This window comes from Ciconia boyciana, chromosome 3, assembly GCF_034638445.1.
Source record: "Ciconia boyciana chromosome 3, ASM3463844v1, whole genome shotgun sequence".
In the NCBI taxonomy this organism is placed as follows: Eukaryota; Metazoa; Chordata; class Aves; order Ciconiiformes; family Ciconiidae; genus Ciconia; species Ciconia boyciana.
In genome coordinates this window covers 55,388,714-55,404,438 of record NC_132936.1, presented here as the reverse complement: position 1 = coordinate 55,404,438, position 15,725 = coordinate 55,388,714, and the positions used below count along the sequence as shown (strand labels likewise).

The 15,725-nt window shown below is 40.0% G+C and overlaps 1 protein-coding gene across 1 annotated transcript in view; it reads left to right on the top strand.

Moving 5' to 3' along the window:
• FRK (fyn related Src family tyrosine kinase) overlaps positions 1-15,367 on the top strand; it is a 52,841-nt gene extending 37,474 nt beyond the window's left edge. The window contains exons 5-8 of the mRNA XM_072855721.1: positions 4,979-5,137; positions 10,156-10,337; positions 12,522-12,687; positions 14,526-15,367. Coding sequence (XP_072711822.1) covers positions 4,979-5,137; positions 10,156-10,337; positions 12,522-12,687; positions 14,526-14,740 — 722 coding nt within the window. The 3' untranslated portion in view covers positions 14,741-15,367. The remainder of the gene's footprint in view (positions 1-4,978; positions 5,138-10,155; positions 10,338-12,521; positions 12,688-14,525) is intronic.
• Positions 15,368-15,725: the final 358 nt, after the last annotated feature.

The window sequence follows — 15,725 nt, the reverse complement described above, 5'->3', positions numbered from 1 at the left end:
ATGCCATGAATGCATTTTCAGATGTCTATATAACCCTTTATCTTACGCAGTAACCTAATATCAAAGGAAACATAAGTTCCTAACTTTATAGGGGCATGACTGAGTACACAATTATTTTAGGCATCAGGTGAAAAATTTGAGCAGTGTGCGTTTGTTACTGTGTCCACTGCACTATGAAGACCAAATTTTCCACAGGGAATATACAGGTGCATAAACATGAACCATCCATCCTGTGTTGAAGAACTGCATTGCATGAACCAATGGCAGGGTTCTTCAAGCTTCTGGCAGTGAGTTGCTTAAATGTTTCAGCAGTTCATTGAAGACACTCCAGCTGGGTTTAAAAGTTGGGTGCACGTTAATATTTCTAGGCCACAGTGATTAAAATGTATGGCTCCTAGGCTAGAAGGCGCAGAACTATAGATTTTGTTAAAACAATCGGTTGATCACTGTGACTATAAACAAAAAGCAGTAGTAATGTGATGCCTTCATTCAGATAATTGTCTTATTTGTGCACTGGTATTTGTCTCTGCTTTGGAGACATCTGTGACATTTTACCAGCCAAAAACATAGTGATGGATGTGTGAATGAAAAAACAAAACACAAGAACATCTTTGCCTTAAGGAACATCTCGGATTTTGAGTTGTTGACCCGTAATCATTAAAGAGGTGTAGGGATCAGCAGGTAGGAAAATGGTCTAGAAGCCAGCAATTCCTATATCTGTTCTTGGCTCTGCACGGCACTGTCTTGCTGTAGGTCCCTGAACATGTAATTTCACATTTCTGTTTTTATTTCCTCACTGAGGCATTGTTTTTTCTACTTAAGTGGAAATATTGCAGCAGGGATTTGCACTTTGTCCTATGCTGAGTGTGATGGATTCTCTAGAACCTATTGTCTGGGCTAGCTTGCTTCTCCAACTGTCAGCACACAGAGCAGACATCTATCATCACCAATTAATTGTATCTGAGAAAGTTCCTTATGCCTGTTCAAATTGACAGATGCATTTGTCATTATCATATTGTAAAGCATCTCCCAAGCTTCTCTCTTTGCATGGAAGCTGCCCAAGCAAGACTTTTTTTTAGGAGGCTTTCTCAAAATAGCGTCTGGGTTGGTACTGTCAGAGGAGGTTTTAATAATATTTTCAGTTCTTCAATATGTCATCTCTTTAGTGCATATGCAGTGTAAAAAGCTTTGCACTCAGGCAAGTCTCCCAATTTCCCTGAACAAAGAAATTCTTTTATTCCATTTAGTTCAGTACATAACCTTACACTAGGTTGTAAGTTCACTTCTGTGTGGCGAGAAAGCTGCTTGAGGATTGTCAGATACCTATCTCATTCTCCTGTTAATGTGAATAGTTTACATTCAGTCTCTTGAGTTACCAATAATTTGTACTTTTTAATGTTATTTCTTTATTATGCATAAACTTTTTCAGAAGATCAAAGTATATGGTCAGTGTACTTTGTACGTAAGTTCATTTTGTATAAACTTATTCAGAAGACGAGGTTTCTCTGAAGTACAAGGTTACTTTGAAGTCATTTGGGAGGGTTTATTGAAAGTTGCAAACAAAGGGTCTCTGGAGGGGCTTATCAAATATTTAAGGACCACTTACATTTAGGCCAGTGGAATAAGTTTCCACTTATGTAGTGGAAACTACATAAGAATAACTGACCTTTCTCTTTAACTCATTTCCCAGTTATCAGTGTTTATCTTATAATGTGAAGCTTCCTCAATTGTAGAAGAAAATATTTTCAGAAAGAAAGTAATCAGAACTGATACACCTGCTTTAAGTAGGCTTAAATTAGAGGTGATTTCTGGCAAAGCAGCAAATCATAGAACACAAAGAAACATATTCCAACATTTTGTTCTTAAGAAGGACTTTGACATTTACAAAAACATTTTTCATTCAAAAAACAAATTATCAAACCCATATTTTCTTCAGGTACTGATCAATCTACTCCCAAACTGGTGTCTTACACAAGGGATACTTGTTTCAGTAAAGGCTTCTGTTAACTAGGTGGTTGTTGATCAAGTGGTTTCTACTTACAGTAATCTGCTCTTCATACTGTGTTTACCACTTACAGTTGAAAACGTATACTTCATTAAAAACACATGTAATTCGACAACAAAGTAAAAAACCGCAGTTATTTGAAACTCCGTGTGGCATATATTTTATGTATTTCATTTATATAAACTTCCTCAAAGAAATGTATTGTAACTTCTTTGCCACTGTTGTGACAGGCTTTATCTAGCTAATTTGCAACAAGCATGTTCGCTTGTTTTTAGGGGCAGTTTTTACTTTGCTTATCTAGTTGCTAAAACCTAATCTTAGACAAAACATAAAGACACTTTAATTTTTTTAGTTAGCATCCAACCCACTTATTAACTACCGTACAAGAGCTACAGGGCTCTGGAGGGGGGGTTGGTCACTATCTGCTTCTTGTGCTATTTAAAGATATAAAATAAGTAAAACTGAAGATTACATATGCTCTTTAAAATATCCAGGGAATACTTATTGATCTTTGTCACTGGTTTGTTATAGTTATTATTATTAACTACTCTTACAGTGTAAAGAAGGATTTGCTGCTATTCAGCTAATAGAATACTCCCCTCCTGATCAATTTATTGGAAGTTGTCATATGTGAAAAAGATGTCGCTTGGTTTCAGTTTGTTGGAAGAAGTTTACAGCATGATTAAACTGAGAGATTCCTTGTAGGCGAACTTTGATGATGGGAACAAATCAGACTGTCATTTTCTACAGTGTGAAGAAATCCTGTATAATGATCCATAGAGGGCAGGTGATTCGGTAGACCCCAAGTTAGCAAATACTTTATCCTTTTTAGGATCAACATGTCAAATTTTGGCACCGATGGTAAATCACTAGTCATGCTTATGCATTTACCTTTGGGGGCAGAATACCTCACACCATGCAGCTTCTCCATAGACTTTAGAATGATTTCCACAACAAATGCATATATCTTGAAAAGAGTAAGCAAATGGACCACAATATTAAATCAGTATCAAAGTGAGTCCAAACCTTTTAAAGATAACCCTAGGCTTTTTTTTTTTAAATCTAGGAATGGTGGAAAGTTCAAATAAAGCTGTAAAGATTGTGCTGTTCTAAACAGGAAAAGGACATAGCGTTAGCATTACAGATATTTGTTTTTTTCCACCTGACTGTCATAATCTCTGCTTTATCCAGACCACGTATGAGTCATTTACTTTTCATGCAGGCCCCCATTTTCCTCTGACAGTGGCAAAAGGAAATGGGTATAGCCTGTACCTGTTGAGGACATGTATTATTGGCTGCTATCCATTTATTGATGGCAAGGAAATCCATTGCCTTTCACCAGGTCCTAATGGCATCCTATAAAATACTGTCAAATTGGACCCTGTGGGATTGCCAAGGGAAGTATGAGGACACTGGGAAGAAGAGCACCTGTCCCTTGCAATAATCTTTGCTCTCACAAGTTGCAATGTCAAGTGGCTGTTTTTTCATAAATCTATGTCAGGAGCATTTCTGAGTCATTCCTCTTCCATTGATGTACATCATTGCTGTGTTTTGGGAAATAGGTTGGAGCACTTTTCAGGAGGCAGCATTCAAGGCAGGTGTTGGGTGAAGGTGGCCCAGGTTGATTTGCCAGCTCATTCTGTAGAACAGATTTTCTGGTGGAGTTTTATTGCTGATCCATTTAGCATCCTCCCAGCATTTCACTTCATTTAAACATCCATGTTTGGAACAAAGCCAAACTCCCAAATGAACGTTGTTGGTTACCTAATGTTAAAAAACATAAAACAAAGACTCTTACTCTTGCAGCCTTGGCTTTTGAAATTACTCAGTCTCTTACACTAAGAAAAGAGCCTGCTTTTAAACATGGCATTAAGCAGACTGGACTTCGGTAGATTTCCGCCTCCCACCCCCCACCCCTTCACTGTAAGCTTTTCTTAATGAAACTATTCTGATTTGGGAGGAAGGAAACATCTGAATAGCTGGATAATTTCACATTTGTTTGTACAAGTATTGCGAAGTAGATGTTATTTACCATCTGCATCAAACATCTGAGAATATCTGATCACTACTGGATCATCCACAAAGAAAGCTTTTCTTCCTTATTTGTGCATGTCTTTTTCTAATCAGTCCCCTGTTCAGGATGTATGAGCTCTAATCCTAAATGTGCCACTGACTTTAGTGCCCTGTGCCATTTCTGTATTGTTTCTTTGACATAGTTTATGCATTGACTCACTGGGTATATGAATAGAACTAGACATGTTATGACCTTATGTAACACTTAGAAAGTTGGAATCATTAGCTGTTAAGATACTTCTGCATTTAAAGGAGTGTAAAATTATTGTTACATCTGTGCATACATTTGTATTTTTAATAAGGTTGTTCCAGATCACTATGAGAATATTTGTATATCTATATTTGTATTTTATATGAACATTATAAATAGTTATTTGCATTTATGTATATAAAATGCACACATCCATTCCTTTTATGCTAAAGTGATTTCAGGGCTTTCAGGCTTTGATTGCTGAGGCAGAAAAAATAGTGCAACAAATTCTTATTGCAGCACTATTTTTCTGTCAGAAATTTTATGTTCATTACCTAGGCACTCTTACCTCAGTTTCTGGCCATTTCGTTAACCAGTTGCAACATAATTGTTTGCTTAAATTATATCAGTTAACATTCTAGCCTCACTTTTTTCTGCCTGGGGGAGGCCTGGGGGAGGTTAATTTTAGCCTGTATATTTCGGGTGGCTGGAACACATATGTTCTCTGTCCCTGCGCAACTGGTATGTTTCACTCATTAACTGCTTATTTCAGCTGCACTGTCTGTTTTCTGTGGGAACTGTGAAGATTTGAGATGCTAATGTACTTTGAAAGACAGAAAACAATCTCAGTTATTCCCTTAAGACTGCCAGGCTGGTAGGAAGGCCTTTAATAACCTCAGCTTATGTTTTGTTATGTGCTGTTGTTTCAGGTTCAATGGATCCAAAGGACTTTCTGAGGGAAGCACAAATAATGAAGAACTTGAGACACCCAAAGCTTATACAGCTTTATGCTGTCTGTACTCTGGAGGACCCAATTTATATTATTACTGAGCTGATGAGATATGGAAGTCTTCTAGAATACCTTCAAAGTAAGCAAATGACTATAAACTCATTTCAAGGGGTGCCACAGCTGACAGTTTAGTAAATACAATAACATAAAAGATAGAAGTACAACACTCTGGTTTAATATAAAAGCTACATTATTTGTCACGTGTGGTGATGAGAAAAGAGGAAAGAAAGAGGTTTATGAATTTTTGACGTGCCAAAGTATTTGAGAAGTAGGAGAGAATCACATTCACAGTTTGATTCTTGCCTTATAATGACCCATATTTTTCCACCCAGTTCTATGAGTAGATGGGAACATACACCAACAGAATAAAAATATCAGCATACAGAAGGATAGGTCATCATATTTGACATGAAATAGAGGCAATTCCACAAAAGGTACTTAACAGCTTTGAAATCTATTACTAGGCAGGGATAGCCTTTCACTGTGAATTTGTCCCTTGCCTATCGCATCAGGGCTTTTATCTCAGCAGCACTTCAAAGTGCTCTTTTGAAGGCAAATAATAATTAAAAATAAAGTTGTACAGCCTGGAACAGACTAGCATAATGATTGCACTTTAAGTTCACTTCTGCTATTGAGAAATGCTTGATTCTAGTGTTGTTACCCATTTTGAGGTTAGCAGATGTCTCTGAGATGCTAAATGTCTCTAAAGCTGCAATGATCTCTTGAAGACAAAATGTTCGCTGTGATTGTCCTGCTAAATTTCTTCTCTGTCTCCAGAACTTAAGACAAAGCCCTGTGAAATACCACAGACAGTATTTACCATGACACATGCCTTCCCCCATTTTCTCTGTGGAACCATTTTTTAAGTGAGGCTCAGTCCAGGGACGATTACAGCTAAAGAAATCTCTGGTAGAAGAGGGACAGCCCCCCCAGGAACTGTGCAGAGAGGGGCTGCAAGAAGCTTGGGCCAGATCATCTAAAGTTTTGTAGGCATTTAGTGGCCAGAGGTAGTGAGGCACAAATTTCCTTTAAATTATCATCTTTGGTGCCTTTGCGTGCAGATTGCTGCTTATCTGATTGAAAGAGCCTGGCACATCAGGAAATGATTGCTGTGCATGAAAACATTTATTGCACTGGAGAAATAGCTCTGGGAAAGCTAGGATGAGTCACAGCTATTGCAGAGGTGAAAATTGGCCTGTTTGTGCATGGAGGACAACATGTCCAGGACACATCAGTGCTGCAGCCTGTGTGTGGATCAGTTGCCAGCATATGCACAGCAGCTGCCCTTGCTGTAGGCAGCGCATATATGCAGCCTGATCTTTGCCTAAGTGCTCATTCCTGTAGCCCTGCATCAGAGAGACTGTGGAAAGTCAGTTGGTTTCCAGGCAGCTGTCAAGATAACTGTAAAAATGGCCAGTTGAAACCCAGCCTAGTGGTATCTCTCCTTGTCTGATGGCCTGTGCACAGGGGGATAAACAGAACTGAGAGGTGGAAGCAGAGACCCAGGTGCTTTGATAGGTATTGGTCAGAGAAAAGTCATTGCCGCCAGTGTAATAGGGAAAGAGATTTGAAGCTTGCATAGAGCTGTGTGACTGGAAGTGATCTGTATCGGCTGGCGGTCAGCGCACAGCTCCTGATAAGCATTCTTGAGACTCAGCCACTGCAGGAACCAGGAAAACATTTGCAAAAGGCTGCTGTCTCTGTGTGCACTATGGGTAAATAAGGCCAACTGGAACAGAGGGAAAGTCCGGAGATCATTCTTTGGTTAAATTTCCCCTCCTGCAGATGCATGGTATGTTTTTCCAGCTTTAAAAATCCCTAATATTTCATGCATAGTGACTATCGCATTCCACCGTAATGACAGCTACTTAATAATGATGGGCATGTGAATTCCCTGTGCACCCTGTGAATGTACTTTGGGATACTTCTCGATGAACACTGCTATGCAGTTATTGAGCTGCCACCAGTATGAGAAAAATGCAGCTGAAAACTTTTCTTTGTTATTGGATGTGAATGAAATTGTCATAAATGTATGAGTGTTTTTATCAATTCTGATAGACCTGGGGCTTGTACTGACAGGGACGCAGTCTTGAAGTTCAGTGAATTATTACGGAGGCAATGCTCTCAACTGGGAAAAGTGCTGCTTATTTATTTATTTATTTATTGTCAGATATCTGTCAATGAGAATATTTTGCTGTCTTTCCTATATGAGATATTGTGACTGATTGCTTAGAACAGGGTGCAGACCCTAAGCCTTCTTTAATATTTTCTCTAATAAATTTTTCATATAAGGGTGATAGTTTTGTCAAAAAATATTAGTAAAAAAGGACACAGAGGCACTACATTTTCTTTATAGGATAAAGAATAAGCCATGGGAAGGTTTTATAAATTCACCAGTAGTGCTGGTTTTGAGTGTGGAAGTTATATTAACTTTGATTTCTTGTAGTAGTTTTTCTTTCTTTAAAGCACTTTAAAACAAACTAAAGCACATGTATACCCATATGAATACAGCCGGAAACTCTTCCAACCTGCTCTCAACCAGCCAGATGGGAACTGGCTCTGGTCTGGAAGCCTCCGTAGTTGTACTAATGCAATGCTGTGCTTGAACTTGTGTTCTTTGACTGGCCCAACCTGGGATTTTGGAGGTTTAGCCACAAATCTTCACGAGACAACCATACGTGATTTGCATTTCAGATCCCAAAGAGACTCGTGCTTCATCTTTGTGCACAGTTTGCAGCTCCTGATCAGCTGAGGCTCCTCCCTACAGCTTTCCTTTCTTTAGCTCCAGAACAGCGGCAGTGCAGAACCAGCTCACAGAGGGAAACCTTCCAAGAAATACTGCAGCAGCTGGGGCAATGGCAGCCTCTTCCCGCTCCTCAGCCCACATGCTAAAGGCAGTAGGTCAGCCTGGTCTGGGATCCCAAACAGGCCCCAATGGAACAAATAGTCTTTGAGCTGCAACTCCACCATTAGAGGTGGATCTTGTCCTTGTCCTTTAACATAGTGCACCTGTGTGTCCTGCATGGGACGAGACAGGGAGAGTTTAGCAGCTCTAACTCCGATTCTGCACTGAAGCAGCTCATTAAACATGAGGCTTGTGAGTCATCCTTTTTTGCTGTGACATCGCTGTTCTGCCTCTTGGAGCAAGCTTGTGTCAGGCCAGCCTGGAGCATCAACAATGACAAACCTGTGCTCAAGTCTGTCTGCATCTTGTCTGCTTTCACCAGGAGGTAGTTCACAGCCTGTGCAGATGAAGGAGCAGTGTGAAAGGGAACATGGAGAGAGGGATTTTAAACTGAGTCACATAAGCTAGTTTCCAAAACCCAGGTACTCATGCAAGGTACTTGTACATATTTAGTTATTTTCTGATTAAATACAACTTAAGCGTCATTTGAGGATTTATATCTTTGTTCAGCAAGCTGAATAATAAATGTTGATGTATGCCAGTTATCAGAACTGCAAAACTTCAGAGTGTTATATTATTCTGTGGCCTGATTATGGATTTTCTTGATGGTTAAGCCATAGATCTTCACATAGCCTAATTTTTCTCCCTCTCTTAAAGGTCAAGGCAGCTATTAAACATATGTGTGGGAGAGGAAAAGACTTTCTGAGTCAACAATAAAAGTAAATAATCTTAGTGCTGGATTATCATGACAATGAGTTTAGCCTCAAAAATGAAGTAGGACAATACACACACAGGGCGAATTTAATCATTTAAAATTCATTTCTTTTACCTATTCATCTCAGAACATCCAGATGAGCAGGAAATTCAAGGCCTGGAGATTGCAGAATAGATTAGTAAACAGTGGAATTTCACAGTCTTCATAAGGAGTGATTGCAAGGTTAGGTCAGATAAAATGCCAGAACTGGAGCAGGCTGTGCAAAACAATGCTAAGACACACTTTTAGTATGAATCAATTCAAAATAGGCAACAGAAGACTGCCAGCTACAAATGTTTTGTTTCTTTAACACAGAGGAAGTAAGGAAAAGTGACCATCCTCAATGAGAAAGGAGAACTACCAATAAACATAGCAGCAAACACTCAGCTTTTTGATCTTGTTAAGATTCTGAAACAGAAAGTTGAAACTGTTTTGAGTATTAGAGGCTACAGAGTAGGCACTCATGCTTCAGTGCTGCAGTGTTTGGGTTTGGGTGACAGTGGTGCTTGACTATAAAACTGATTTGGCTTATCTAGATTACCTTGGGGTATAAATTCTTTGCTATGAGGTCAGTGGTCCCCAAAATGCCACAAAGGCCTTGAATTTTAATTCTAATGTGTTATACTCCAACAAATTTTTTTTTGAGTACTTGTCTTACTATTTTTGGCTGCAGTTTTTCCTGGCCTAAAGCTCTTTCCCTCATTTGTGGAGGGAATTTGCTCTGCTCAAAGTTCTTCTACTACTTTGTTTAAACAGCCAATCTTTGATGGCCAAATCTATTTCTGGGACTTGGTGATCTTACAGTGGTGGGAATGGCATGCACATTGCTTCAGAAAGTTCTACAAGAGAAGCAGACAGCTTGAAAGCAGGCAAGGAGTCCTACTGTTGAGTAGCAGCAACAGAGATAACAGCGTGAAGCAGTCAAGTGGACTGGAAAGTGAAAATGAGAGTTACACTTGACAGCAGATGGTATATTTGCTAGTAAGAATCATTGGAGAACAGGGAACCAGCATAATTTTGTGCTTTTCCATCTTTAGTCAGCTTTGGCTACACCTGGTGAGTACTGACATTAACTCTTACTCACAGTTTGGAATGGGTTATGCACTTGTCAGAAAGGCAAACATCTGCATTACTATTGGTAGATAAATGCTTTTTTCTTTGGACTGTGTCAGAAGCTCCTTCCAGGCCTAGATCAACTGCTGCATTTAGTATCTACTCTTTTAGAGAAGATGGGACAGGCAGTTAGTTATCGTGACACTAGCTGCATGACTTTTAGCAGTGTCATTCACTAACCTCTGTCATTTGGTCAGGCTGTTACTTTATTGTATTGTATCCTTTTGTTGATTTGTGTTGGCTATTTGAACCAGTCAGCTGTTATGTTATTTATATCTGAATACTGTAAATATTATGTTATCCTTGTCATTTTATTTTTAAACAGAAGATGCAGGCTCCCAAATCTTTCTGCCACATCAAGTAGACATGGCTGCTCAGGTGGCTTCCGGGATGGCTTACCTTGAATCTCAGAACTATATCCATCGGGATCTGGCAGCCAGGAATGTTCTTGTTGGTGAACACAGTGTTTATAAAGTGGCAGACTTTGGACTTGCAAGAGTTTTTAAGGTGGGTTGTGAGAGGGTGAATTGACTCTACTTTAACTCTGGGGAACAAGGTGGAAGAGGTCAACTAAAGGATGAACTGTAGTCTCTGAATTGCTGGGTTCAGGCAAAAGGCATGCCCAGGGAGAAAAGGACCCCTAACATGTTCACTTGTATCCTCTACGTGCATTATCCTGTGCAAGGTTAGAAGCTGGCCTGTGCCTTTGTGTCAGCCTAAAGATGGCATCCCAGTGTCTGCTTCCCACTCAGCCACCAAGGAAGGAGCCTGGCAATCAATACCCTTTGCTGCACAACCTTTATCCACACTACTAGTGTCTGCCACATGGAGAGAGATCACAGGAATGATGGCAGAATTATATTCCTGAGCCTGTAAGGGAAGGCATATAAAAATGTATTGACAGCTATTCTCTCCTTGTTCACTTCCCCACTGCCTCCATGATGCTTGCGAGTGCAGGTAGTAATCATAAAAGGACCTTATTCCTCCCCACGACTAACAGCAGACTTCATAAAGTGAGCTCTCAGAGCTTTAAATCTGATGCAGTTTCAAGTTCTTTGCCATTACACTTTTTTTTCTCTAGCCCTTGAGGACGTGGAATGCCAAGTAATGTTGGCCAAGATCACCCTAGGAAAGAGCTGTGGTTTAGAAATGAGGTTTCCTACCTCTGAAAATGATTTGATCAGAGTTAGAAAGATTTGATTTGCCATATTTTATGGATTTCAATATGTAATCCATAATTTCTGAGGTCTTATTATTGTTTTTATTGATTTATGTTCTTGCACTGAGAAGGAAAAACAGAGAAAAAAGCCCTCTGCTTCTCGTTTGTTTTTTTCCATTCAAGCAGCAGAAATTGAAGTTCATAACAGAGTTGGATTTATTACATACTGAAATATAGAATAATGGCTTGACAATGGCATCAAGGGACTTTGGAAGTGCTTTTTGCTTAATTTTGATTCTTCTAGTTATGCATAAGTTCAGATTGCATATTTTTTAACATGAAAAATATATATTTTTAAATGAACAATGCTTACAATGGATATTTCTCCTCTGTCCTCACTAGAAAGCGTAATAATTTACAGCTGTTGACATTTCTTGTTAAAACTGAACTTTACTAAAATACTCTGTCATAGAGTCATCTTGGCAGGCTTTCTTAGGAATATTCTGTCTCCTAAGCCAAAACACTAACATGGTTGCATGCAAAGATCCCAAAGGAGTAGGTGTGAGAAATGAATTCTGCATTTCTGTATGTGTTAATTAGCATAATGAAATAATTTCTTGTTTCTAAAGATGAGTATTATGGTCAAGATGCCAACTGTATCAGTGTGTAGATACAAAACACTAACAACCAGTCTTTTCAAAACTATAGGGCATTACAGCTGGGAAACGTACATTCTGTATTGAAAACAATCAAACAAACAAGATCTTGTACACATTTGTCTGGATTTGCATTGAAAAACCTGACCAAGGCTTGGATGTGACTGATGTACACTAAATTTATTTAGGAATTAAAGAGAGAATAAATGTTCACAAAGTTTAGATGTCTGTGCTATAAAACTTTAAGGATATGATTCTACAAATTTGCAAGTAAATAACTTTTCTTTTTCTATGTGTCTTTCATCTTCACTTTACATGAATTAATTGGACCCACTGTAAGCTAATATGTTAATTTGAGTCACTTGGAGTTTGTTCTTTGGTCCCCAAAACCTGCTTAAGTGATTGTTATCAAAGTCAATGGCCCTTCAACACCGCAATAAATCACAGAAGAAAGGTTCCGAAATTCATTAGCTCTTGCTCTTGCCTTCTCTGTTTACTGAAGACCAGACGTGGAACCATTTGGTCTCTAGTGTCAGCAGGATGCTTACACTGCCATTCCTGACAGACTTTTGAAATCTTGCATGCCAGGTCCAGAATTCACAGTAGCAGGTCATAATCAATCATGAGCCACTCCAACGCTGTGTGCTTGCTTGAAATGATAAATGCTTTAGAAAAGCCTCCGATGAACGGCAGCATTTCTCAACTGTGAAGCCCCATTCAACAATAGACTTCAGAAAGTGCGTGCTTTAATACCATGAAAGGCAAGTGCTTGGCTAAAACAGGGTAAGATTAAGCACATGCTTAGCTTAGTCAAGTGCTTAAGTGCTTTGCTGAAGCAGATCTGAAATCAGGCTTGCTTTGTTTTACCCATGACAGGTAGAAAATGAAAACGTATATGAAGCTAAGCCTGAAACAAAACTCCCAGTGAAGTGGACAGCCCCGGAGGCAATCCGCTACAACAAATTCAGCGTTAAGTCAGATGTCTGGTCATTTGGAATACTTCTGTTTGAAATAATCACCTACGGGAAGATGCCTTATGCTGGTAAGTGCTTTTATGTAAAGAATGATGTCTAATGTTTTCTTGCTTTAAGAACGACACAAAGAAAAAGTTGAATGCCTGTACTATGGGCATATTAGAGGGTTAAAACTGTAGATACAGAAAGAAGAGTGTTCAGATGAGGTCCATTTAGTGGGTCAGACCTTCTGGCTGCCCCAGGCTCCCTGGAAGCTTTCCAAAGGCTGTGATTAGCAGCCATTCAGGCTTCCTCTTACTGGAGTCAACCTGCATTGCACAGACACCTAAGCCAACTGGCTATTTCCCTCCAGCATCAGATCAAAGATGCCAATTCTTGGAATGTGGAAAAAGGGAAGGTTTTTCTGTCCCCCATCCTGCCTTTGTTTTGTTTTTTTTTTGATTTATTTTTTTTGAGGATATCTCATGGAAGAACAGATTATTATGTGTGAAGCGCTGCACAGGCACTTCAGAAAGAAGATGTCTGAAAAATGAATCAGGGTGTTTTTACTCCCTTCCCTCATATTTGACTATTGCAGTGGAAAGTCTTCTTAAAGAGAAGGATCACAAGATTTAGGAATAAAATGCCACCAACCTCAAAAGTAGATTTAATGGTATGAGAGCAGCTATTATTCCTAGCACTGTGAGAAATGCTCAAGGAACTGTGGCTCCAATAACACAAGATATCAGTGAGATGATTGACTGTGACTCATTTTGTGCTGGTGAGGAGAACACAAGGGAAGGACTAAAGCAAAAACCAGTTATGCTGCATCCGTACAGGCCTGAGGGGTGGTGCGTTCTCCATAAACTACATTTCACAGGGTCCCAAACTGGTATTTCCTGTAAAAGGAAAAATTGATTTTGCTTTTTGATTTCCACCCTCACCTCCTTTGAAACCATTCTGGAAAAAAAAAAAGAAAACCAAAGCCAAAAATCCTCAACTCTTTCTTACATAAACTATAGGTGTGTGCATATGCACACACACACATAAACTATTTAAGTATAAATGATATGTAACACTGTGATTCTCGGTATTGTCTGAAAATATGTTCAGCATTATCCCTTTGCAAAGGCACAGTTTAGCTGTAACTTTACAGTAGAAAATGTCCTTTTGCCATGACTATTTGCTTACTTGGTATTACTTTCAGGAGTTTGTCTTCAGCAATCAGTTAGGAGAAGAGGTTATGTTGATCCATGGTGGCAGTGGGTAATGTACAGAGGAAACACCATTCAGAGATCTAGGGGAAAGAAGTAAAGATTACGCAATTTAAGATTTAATTTAAAGAGTAGAAAATTGAAAGGGAATGGGACCATAGTCTCAATATATAAAGGTATAACAAAGGTAGGGGAACGGTTTCTTCTCCATGACTCACGGTGACAGAGCAGGCAGGATGCCATCGCATAGCTGCACCAGAGGAAACTTAGGGCTGACGTTAGGGAAGACTTTCTAAATGTGAGGAAAATTCAGCAGCCGGACAGATTTTCTTGGGAGATTTTGGAGTCACTGAGACTAGAGGGATTTAGGAACAATTTAAGCGAAACAGATGTCGGAAAAATTTCGGCAAACCTGGGTGGCGGAGGGAAAGCCTCACACCCGGACGAACCCATTTGCTATGCCTCTCGGGTGGCACAGTCGGGGTCAGGGGGCTGGGAAACGCTGGAGGTGGTTTTTAACTGCTGGTTTGCGATCCTCCAGTGAGTCCTGTGGCCTGTTGCTGTTGAAGGGGGCCTGCTGAGGCCAGCGCTGCCCTCAGCGTGCACGTGTATCTGACGGGGGGCATCCCGTTGCCTCGTCTCAGTAAGAGAGAGGGACGTGCGGCGTCACTTAGTAGACCCACGTAGTCTGATGAACTCCTTTCGTCTTGCAGGTATGCCCGGACACCAGGTGATCCAGATGCTGGACAAGGGGTACAGACTTCCTCAGCCGGAGACCTGCCCGGCGCCGCTCTACCAGCTGATGCTGCAGTGCTGGAGCGCGGAGGCGGGCGGGCGGCCCACCTTCGAGGCCCTCTGCGAGCAGCTGGAGTGCTACTTCGAGACCAACTCCTCTTCCTACGCCCACGCCCAGGCCGTGGTGAAATGAACCCCCAGGCAGGGGCTGAGGGACAGACACCAGCCAGCACGGCTGAAGGCGGGGGGCTGTGAAATCGGCCTAACCTCAGACGTGGAGGTTATTAGGGGATGCTGAGGAATTGTGGTACGTTTTCATGCCCGCGCTGATACTCAAAGACACTTACAGTTTTTGCTGCTGGCAAGTGTTTTGCAAGACTAAGCATCAGGAAGCTGGAAGGGTGGGGGCTTCTAAAAAATAAAAAGTCTTCTATTTATTTTTTAAATAACAGATCGCAAGAATGAACAAATGAAATGAGTGTTGTTCAGTAACCATTATAGCATTTTGTAATTTCTTTATTGGAATAATTATTTGCTGTTCCTTAGATTTTTGATTCCTACCAGGTTGTTCTCATGAAGGAATGTGATGGCTCTGCACAGCAGGATCTGTGCTTCCAGAGTCCTCTCATTGTAAAAAAAAAAATAAAAATAATCCCATGACTGTGATGATGGCAGAATCCAGATTAATTGCCTTGCTTAGACTTGAAGTACATGTCCTTTTGCTGTATCGTAAAATAAAACAGATGTTCATGGGAGAAAAGAAATTATTTTGTTTTGTGGATGCAAAGAGTGATCTTTTTTAGTTTGTCTATCGTTCCTCTTTTACAAGAATAAACACAATTATTATTAGATTTTTGAAGATGTTTGTTCTTAATTTTGTTAAATAGTGCCATGGAACCCATGAGTTATTGCCCATTGAAGTGTAAGGATTTGTTTTATAGTTCTTCATTTTAGGAATATTGGAGGAAAAGATATTTTAACACGAAATCAAGACTGCTTTAGCCTTTTAGAGTGACCCCTCCCTCCTATCCTACTGCCCAAGTCACAGACCCTCTCCAACAGGACAAGGCCCAAGGCAGGTCTAGGTATTTTGCAGAGGAACTAGCAACCCATGCTTCCATCTTCTCCAGATGTAACTTTAATATAGGAGATTTAAATAATAGATGATCCATTTTATC